The sequence below is a fragment of the Zea mays genome, chromosome 5, assembly GCF_902167145.1.
Source record: "Zea mays cultivar B73 chromosome 5, Zm-B73-REFERENCE-NAM-5.0, whole genome shotgun sequence".
NCBI classification, from domain to species: Eukaryota; Viridiplantae; Streptophyta; class Magnoliopsida; order Poales; family Poaceae; genus Zea; species Zea mays.
The window spans coordinates 42,413,619-42,423,421 of NC_050100.1; the positions used below are offsets into that span (position 1 = coordinate 42,413,619).

Here is a 9,803-nt window from a genome sequence, read left to right on the forward strand (position 1 = left end):
ACTTAAGTATGTTTTCAATTAACTTAGTTCCACTTGTACTTGGAAGTAAACTGAATGCAAAAAATCAACTCAAAATTCATCAAATTCAATCTTGAGATGCAAGTGGACGTGGAAGGGGGACTAGGGACCACCTAGTGAGGTCATTTGATCTAACCAATGGTCGCTAAACCTAGACTCATAACCTGCCACACCACTGTCTGATCAAAACTGCAATGCAAACTAGTTGACATATTCCTTCAGTAGTGTTATCATCTATGTTCTCATTTCTAGATCAATCTTCTTACTGATATTAGTGGGGGCATGGACGATCTCCTAGCCCAATGTTGATTGTTTCCATCTCATTAGATAGGGTGAAACCTAGCCATAACTTTCCTTCTTCTACAAGCTCGATGTCACACACCACATAAGATTTAGTCGACTGATAAATCGAATTAATCCGGTGGCTAGCACTAGCCTTTATTTCTTTATTATAATGTGAAGTACATTACATTTTTTGTTCGAATGCTAGAATCAGCCTCACATAGACTCATGTTACATCGACGTTTTCCTACTGGTCGGTTACATGAACTAGCCTCATCCAACAATTATGTAAGAACATCTGCTACACAGTCATCATGGTTATCCACTAAAGCCTCTTCAAGTTGATTATTTTTTAGGTTGGTTGCTTGGATTGGCTTGTCCATGTTTTTTTGTCACGGAGATAATGTTGACTGCTACCGAGGGGGATGACCCATTGTCATCTTTGTCTTCAGTCTTCTGGTGCCATACTAGTCTCTAGGATGGGGTAATGGTTCATGATTGGGAGATGTGGAGGGTCCCTATAGCGGTGGATACTGCTGACCTTTCTGTGAAGGCAAAGGTACTCTTATTCTGCATGCTCTAGGCTTCATAGTGTTGTACACAACATTTTGTGACCATAATAGGTTGTCCGGGTACTATTAAGGTTGACAAATGTTTCCCTATAGGTCTTCATCATTGGCCGGCTCTTGATGACGTGCAGCCCACTGAGCAGGCCCTCAAAGTGGTGGGACCTCCTGGATTGGCTCATGTTGTCGTGTCATCTTGGGTCCAAGCCACTGGAAAACTAGAGGTGTGGCACCATTGTTGTTGTGACTACATGAACTCGGGGCAGTTGCTAATGGTGGGTAGTCTCTACATTCCCTAACTTCGACAGTACTGGAAGAAGGGACAATCCTAGTGCTAGTGGTGTTAGAAATATGCCATTGAGATAATCGTAGAGATGAGCATATTTCTTTGTATCCATGATATATATATATATATTGCTTAATTGCATATCCATGAAAGGCACCTTGTATTGATTAGCAATTATGTCAATTGTTTGAGATTCTTTACTTGTATGGTTATTCTAAATGATGTCCCTAGTTAGAGTCGATGACTAGCACATGTATTAGTTGATGACTACATTTCACAAGTCATGGACATGGAGATGCTAAACTAATAATGTGGGCGCATGTATGACATGAGGCTGGACCGACCCAACGTGAGATATTGTAATATAGTTCTTTTTTTGCAACATGTATAATGTGTCCTTAGACCTAAGATTGTCGCATGTTCTCAAGATGTGAATTGACTTACTTAGGGACTATCAAACACTACTCTATAACTAGGTAGTTATAAAGGTAGTTTTGGGTTTGTCAGGAAGCATGTTGTGAGACATGGTCAGTCAAGATAGAATTTGTCCCTCTCTTCTTGAGAGAGATATCTCTGGGCCCCTCAAGTGATTGAATCAAGAAATGCATGGCCATACTAGAGTTAAGTGTTAACAAATGAAAGGATTCCAATTCACAGTATAGAGAAAGAGAGGTCAGCTTAGAGCCAAACCAAATATCACGAGACAAAGTGAACACCATGTATGTAATGTTGCAACGGTTCGTTTGATATGATCTTTACGTGTGCATAGGAGTTGACATGTCTTGCTAGAAGCCGCTATCAATTATTGGGCCAAGTAAGAGTACTCAGGCCATGTCTATATGTACGTGAACCTATTGGGTCACACACTTAAGGGGAAGGAATCCTAACTCGATTAGATCCGAAATTAGACAGGGCTTTAGGGTTAATAATGGGCTTCGGAGTCAGAAGCCCACCAAAACGCCTATATAATGAGGGACAGGGGCACGATTAAGTGAACCCTAATTCGCCACCAGTAAACGAGCAGCCGCCCACCTCTCGCCTAGCCACCGTCAAGATGGTAAATCAATCAAGATAGAATTAGTATACTAGGTCAAGCAAGCATTTGAAAGTACTAAGCACATGCCAAGAAATATGGTAAATCGGTAAGTCGAGTACCTGAGTGAACCTGCCAACAGACTTTATCCTCACCTATCATGAGAAATGGTCTCCCATTGCAGTTATGGTGGGTACAACGACGGTCACTGCATGGCTGGGTCCGGGGCAGTGGAGCATTGTACCCAAGGCAGTGAGGCTCTGATCCATTGACGGGGAATTGATGGGGACGGTAGACGTTTGTGGGGACGGAGTTCCCCTACATGTCATGTGTTTAGGTTTACCTTGCAATGTTAAAACTCGATTTGAATCGTTTGCTTCTTGCAGCTAATGAGACTGCTTGATACATGTTGTTGCATCGAGTAAGAAGTGTAATAAGGTTTCATGATATAAAGTGTTGTTTGCTATAAATGCTTGTTACCATGTGGTGATTAGAAGGATGCTAAGATAATTTAAGGAATATTCTAGAACTTGAAAAGCTAAAACTTGACTTAGACTCAGATAGTGCTTTCGGTAAAACAATCCTCTCAGCCACATAACTTCATGGTCTAGAGGTAGAGGTGTAGACTCCTCACACCAGATAAGTCTAGCTGAGTATTAGTATACTTAGCCTTGCTTGTGGCACCAAAATATTTAGGTATCTTGCATGAAATGGTTGATGGTGTGACTTGGCCTTCCACCCTGCCATCGGGTTGGACAGTTGAGTGAGATGCTGCCTCTGCAGGAGAGGACCAGGAGTAGTTGGCCAGGATTCGCCATACTTCCCAGTTATCTTCGTTAGTTAATTTCCGCTGCACTAAAAACTATGGTTTACTACCCTGAACTCTGAAGATGTAATAACTATTGGTGCTCTTAAATTTGTGGTATTATGCTTTATTATATTTCTTTGTGTCTCACCTTCGAGTGAGCAAGTGACATTCGATCTGGTATAAGTGGTTTTTATCGGACTAGATCCGACAGACTGATAGTTTATTTTGATTTTAGTGTGTCACTGCAGGGGCGGGCCCATAATGAAACAAGGGTATTCAGTTGAATACCCAGTATTTTTGGTAAAAAAAAATTATATATACATGTATATGCTATATATATACTCTGAAATATTGAAAATACATGAATATACTCTGCTCGGCATACATGGCCTTCCATAACATATTAACATGCTCGACCCATCTGGCCGGCTTGCCCATTAGGTCTGCAACAGTGCCACTGTGTGTCTGCGTCACTCCGCTGCCCCAGCACGGCAGCACTCTAGCCACCATCGGCCAGGCGCTAGCGCTAGCCGCCAGGCTAGCCGGTAGGCCGCAGGCGGTAGCCCGTGCATCCAGCCACACCCAGGCTCCCGCAGACCTGCAGTCCCGCTTGCTCTTGGCCTCTTGCTTGCTTGCTGCTAGGCTGGCTACCGGCTACCGCTTGCTGCCCACCCACATGCCACAATGAAACAAGGCTTTGCCGCTTGCCTGTTGGTATGCTCGCCCAGCCGCTTGGTTTCACTAATTTGATTTGAGCGTATCTTAATTTGTTTTAGACTAGGCATTGAATTGAGTGTATTGTGATTTATTTGCAGATTTGAAAATAAAGAGGAAGAGCAGTGCTACCACTGATCTAAGAGCTTTTTTATCAAGAGCTGCTGCAAAAAAGAAGGATATTGTTGCTCCATCTTCCAATGAAAGAGAGATGTAATTGGTGATATTTCAAGAACAGACTGAAACTAGTAATGCAACACCCGCAGAACAAGAGAGGGTTGAGCCTGAACCTCCAATAATAGTAGATGTTGAAGACAATGATGATTTTGAATTAGTGCACTTGAATGGGACAACATCGAGTGAGGATAATGATAGTGATGATAATGATATTTATGGCATTGAGCATGATCCTGGATTGAGGACTCCAATCTCAAGCTATTCTATTAATATCCAAGATGCAGTTAGAAGGGCCTATATTGCATTAGGGCCATGTCGACCAAAGATGAAGAAGGATGATTTTCCCCAACATGAATGTGGAGGTATGCGTCGCTTCCTACCAAAGTGGTTTTCCGAGTTTAGTTGGCTTGAGTATAGTGTGGATAAAGATGCTGCATATTGTTTTGTTTGCTATTTGTTCAAAGTTAACAACAAATTACCCGGTGGAGATGCTTTCGTTAATGAAGGATTTAGAAATTGGAATGTTAAAGCTAGTTTGCTTAAGCATGTTGGTGTTGTTGATAGTGCTCATTGTGAAGCTGAGGAGAAATATAATTTATTTTTGACACCTAAAGCATCAATCCGTGAGTCAGTTGCCTCAAATACTTCATTGTATAAGGCTCAATACCTAGCTCGTTTGACATGGTCACTTAAGTGCATAAGATTTCTGTTGCATCAAGGGTTGGCTTTTCGTGGTCATGATGAGGGAAATAGTTCAATTTTTTCTCTAGTACAATTTCGAATACCCATTCTTTAAATCCTGGGCCCGCCTGCCTCTAAGACGGGACTTAGGCACTTAAACTGGAATAATCTTGGCGGTTCCACCACAAAGACCTTCGCTATCATCCCATACATTGGCAGACGAAGGCCAGCTCGGAAGAAGCTTCTAAAAAGTATGACCTCCTTGCTCTTTGGCTTCGGAGTTGTCTTATCACCAGCAAGCCGTACCTTGTCCTTATCCCAAAGTAGCCAAGCTATTTCATCTCCTTCAAGTCCTTCTCCTTCGGAATAGATCGACCCATCTCAATATAGCTTGGTTTGGATGGCCTATCTTCGTGCCCTTCTACGGCAACCTTCGAGCTGCGCTTAGATTTTAGAACCGACGAAGCCTTCATGACTTCAGAAATCGGCGCCATAGAAATTGGCACAGTATCCAAAGCATTCTCATCACTTTGGCAGGCCTCTGAAGTAGTGGGGGTGGCTACCCTAGCAGTTGTGTGAATTCTTGCATCTCAACAGGGGATTGACCCAAAGAGATTTTTTTCTGAAGCTAGCTTTAAAAAACGGGTTGTGACAGAAAGCTTCGGAGTCACAGGAAAAGGCTACAACAAGTAGGTGAGGACAGTAAATGTGATCCCGCCTCGCACACTCTTATGTTTTTAAACAGCAAGACAAACGCAAGGACACGCGAGATGGAAAATTTTGCGCGCGCAAAAAGTCACGTTCCCAACTTCTCGTTGTCCAGTGGACCACATACATATTTCTATCTAAGCTGAAGCACATATTTTCGTCATTTTCATTACTAAGCTCGGGAAGGTGTTTTTCGGACCTTCGTCACAAGACCTCCTAATTATATTTTTTTGCGATCTAAGCTCGTTATAAAAAACGAACTCATTCCGTAAGAGGCTACTGTTGGAGGCCTATATTGCCGAAGATCATCAAACTCCTTCACCGTCGTGTCGAAATAATGTGTTTCAGGTACAACACAGTGAGTCAATGAAGCAAACCCTTTCCCATAGCCATAAACAAACTCGAGAAGAGAAGATGCAAAGCTTCGTCTAGGCATTGATAATGCGAAGAAATGAGCCGTAGCGGATAGCTTCGTCGCTGAAGGCTGTATTCTACGAAGTAAAGAAGAAATGCGAAGTGTGCCCATCCAGATGAGTGATATGTTTACTCTTCTTAATTTACATACCAGCTTCGTCATTATATGAGATGAGCATGTTTGTTTATCTTCTTCCTTCGGCTAACCTTTGAAGAAGAGTTAGATGAAAAGAGAAGCTCTTAATTTACAAACTTATGTTGCCTTGTTTTTTATATCATCCAGAAATAAAAAATGAGTGACCAACACCTGATGATTAACTAATCAAATCCAGAATTAAAACAAGTCTATTAAATCTAATATAAATATATGAATATCCAAATTGTACGTATCTATACTACTCTATTAAGAACTTAATTGAACATCTGGTGCTACCATGGCTTTACCTTCCGTACTGATACTCTAGGCCCGCCTCACGTGCCCCAACTAGTTCTCTTGCCTACTCGCCCCGCCTTGGCACAGAGCGCACACTCGAACCCACGCCCCATCTCTAAAAATATGGACTAACCACTAGACCACACATGACTTAGTGTTTAAAAATAAACAATAATTATATAAGAATAAATATTTCAACACCATATATATGATATATAACAGCCGTAGTAAAGTACAGACAACTTGCTGATTATTGATAGGAGTTACCGTGCAAATTTTAAAAAAGTTTTTTTTCCGTAAGCGTCAATGAACAGACCAGTTCCTAACATGTCAACAATTACTCTTTTTAGATTTAAATAGATGTTGGAATATATTTAAAAGTATTTTTTGTGCTTTGTAACGAAAAAATGTCAATATTACATTTTTTTAACTGATATAGACTTAATAGTATGTTGTTATCACTGACTTAAATTATAGATGTTATAGTCACGGTTCTATAGTTTTTATCGTCATCATTTTTTACAAAAAAATCTTATATTTCTTTGTAATAAACTCGTTTCCCTTCTATTCACCTAAAAAGACAACCGCTGCAAATTCACTTTTCTATGGAGTTGTCGAGCAGAGCACACAGCACAAGCAAACCCCCATGCCATCGCAAACGCCATAGCCACATGCCATAAATTACATAACATAAACCTAAGGATAAAAACTATATAATTTATAAATAAAATTTAATTTATAGACGGGAAAGGAGGAAATGATCCGCGTCAACCATATGAAGGATTAGAATATGGAAGGGAGAGAAGGAAGGGGAGGGACAGACACTGGCTTAGACTGTGTTCACCGCTTACCGCCGGAAGGCCCCCTCCCCTACGATAGCGGCTACAGGAGCACCCTAAAACGTTCAATGGTTAACTCTATCAAGCACCCTACGCTGCCGTTCCCCCTAGCAAGTTTCTTTCTCCCCCTCATTCTGTCGTGCATCTCTCACCCCCTCTAACACTGTTTACGTGGGCCTACTTCCAATTATTAGTAAATGAAAAATTGATAGGAGATAAAAAGAAGGTATAAAAAATGATATTTTATGGTTGTAGTGGGGTGTAGGGGAAAAATTTAGGGGGAACCGCTGTACAGGGTTAAGATATAGGGGGAAAGAGAACGCTGACGTGACACGTGAGTGAGATATAGGGGGCCAAATTTAGGGGTAACCGCTGAAGACAGTCTTAGAGAGGACAAAGTGGAAATTGAGCGGAGCCGGAGCTGCCACGAACAGTGACTTGTCGAGAAAGATGAGATGGTGAGAGAGCTGAAGCGCAGGCGTAGCGAGCGATACTATTATCGCGACCATGACGTAAGCTACGGATTTGTATATGAAAGTGAGTATGTATACAGAAGATAGCAATGATACATCGTCTCGTCCTAAAAGCTGTCGTCGTAAACGCAAAAACATTGACTAGTCATAAAATAAACGAGCCACATTAAACTTTGCGGAAAAGGGAAAATATAAATACGCACATAGCATTTCACATCCTCATTTTGTGTGAATATATTTAATAGTTTTTCTTCTATTTCAATGCACGAGTACATTTACCAGTATTTTATTTATTTAATATAATTATTATTGGTTTACTAAGTAGTTTTTAAAGAGCTCTCGAAGATGCTTTAATTATTTTAAATTAAAATAACCTGTTTCAGTCTCTCCAATACAGAGTTCGATATGCATGTGTAAATATGATCGGAAAACCTTTTTTCTCATGTAGGAGCTAGTTTGAAAAACTTATTTTTTTTCCAAAAATTTATTTTCTCAAATAAAATTAGTTTATTTTTAATCTAATCTAATAATAAAGTTTCCATACTAACCCTAATAATAAAAAACAGGACAGAAAAACTTCTGTCGGTTACGTCAACCCCCTCGATTCAGGTTCAGTACCGCCACACACAACATAGCGGCAGGGCCACGTGGCGCTGACGCCTCATCCCCTCTCCGTTTTCCACCGCCACTCATCCACAACTTTTTTCTTTTTCACTCTGTACAAACTCATCCACAGCTTCCCGACTTTGTCTGTTCTGCTTCGCTCGCGGGCGCTCATCTCCACTCCTCCGATGGCGCCGCCACCCACCAGCCCCTCATTCCTCCGCCCGCCGCCGCTGCCACACCACCCGCACCCTCGCCTCCTTTTGCGACCTCCCTCCGCCTCTTTCCGCGTCGCCGAAATACTCGGCGGTCGGGGCCTCTGCAATGGTGAGGTCGGCGTCCGCAAAGAACTCGCATCCGGCTCCACCACCTCCTCGCCCGCGCCCTCTCCTCCTCCTTCGACAGATTCTCCTCCGCCCGCGGTTGATCCGGACGCGTTCGAGAAGGAGATGATGGGCCTCACAGGCGGCTTCCCTGGCGGTGAGGTCGGCCTCAAGGACTTCGTAGCCAAGAACCCGCCTCCTCCCAAGAAATCAGAATCCCAGCCCCAAGCCACGCTCTCCGCGCCGCCGCGGCCGCCGGAGCTGCCGCTGTTCTTGCCCGGCATGGTGGTGCTGGTCAAGAACCCCAACAACGCCTACCACATGTACTGCGGTATCGTGCAGCGCGTCAGCGACGGCAAGGTCGCGGTGCTCTTCGAGGGAGGAGTGTGGGACAGGCTCATCACCTTCAACCTCGACGAGCTCGAGGGCAGGGAGAAGGGACCCCCTATGGCCAACCCCAAGTCCGTGGTGCTAGAGGATCTTGTCGCGGAGCTCGAGGATGACGATGATGATAAGGAGGACGAAGCGGCCAAGAAGAAGGAACCGGAGGGCGCGGCGGCGGCGGCGACATGACCAGGCTTCTTGTTCCTGTTATACACATCCTCTGTATGTATGCATGTATACAGCTCAAATAAAATATTTGGAGCTAATTAAAAAGGAACGATAATATAACTCTTATTATGAAGTATATAGTTTGAATGTTAGTGTGAATTGGGGCATGGAAGAATTGCCATACGTTTGATCACATTTGACCTGGATGGCTTCTCTTGGATTATTAACTTCTAATTATGATAACAATGAGGATGCCACAAGACTTTCAGTTCTCTGAGATCTGTATGTTATGGCCATATTATGCACTTAAAATTTTGTAGCTGTAATGGTTATCAAGTAGGATTAGGATGCCAATTTAGCTAGAACATGTTTTCTTGCATGAAACTGGTTAGAGCAGATCAAATTGTCAATTTAGCCACTATGTCGCCGTGTTGTTAAATCATTACTTTTCATTCGGTTTTAACTGGCATCAAGGTTTATCTTCAGTGTTCTTTTGCTTCGATTGTTGATCACTTGAGCACTTCTGGAACTGAGTTACAGAAGGCAGGATGGTATGGATCTGGTTAACAAGTCTACAATGTGTATGTTTGGTTTATATGAAGAGGATTTGTGCTAAAGTTTCTTATCCGATGCTTAACCACTCGATGCAAAGATGTGTCGGTCTGAGCCATATAATGGAAAGATGTTCATTTTGGCCACACGAAGACATTTGGGGCTTAGACTATCTAAGCCAGCGAAGAGCATCTCCACAAGATATCCTTATCCCATCTTCTATATCTAAAAAGTAGTACTTTAGGAGATGTCCTATATCTAAAAAATAGTACTTTTTTCTATACCTATAATTTTGAAAAGATCTTTTAAAATAAACATCATTTCGCATAAAGATAACCCTT

The 9,803-nt window shown here is 42.3% G+C and overlaps 1 protein-coding gene across 1 annotated transcript; it reads left to right on the forward strand.

Moving 5' to 3' along the window:
• Positions 1–8,182: 8,182 nt before the first annotated feature.
• On the forward strand, positions 8,183–9,103 carry LOC100276340 (NAD(P)H-quinone oxidoreductase subunit S chloroplastic). Its single transcript, NM_001150150.2, has one exon. The coding sequence runs from the start codon at positions 8,224–8,226 to the stop codon at positions 8,929–8,931; it is 708 nt and encodes a 235-aa protein (NP_001143622.1). The 5' UTR covers positions 8,183–8,223; the 3' UTR covers positions 8,932–9,103.
• The last annotated feature ends 700 nt before the right edge of the window (positions 9,104–9,803 follow it).

What these genes read in the sequence shown, in the direction of transcription:
- LOC100276340 (NM_001150150.2), top strand. Translation starts at nt 8,224, where the DNA reads ATGGCGCCGCCACCCACCAGCCCCTCATTCCTCCGCCCGCCGCCGCTG.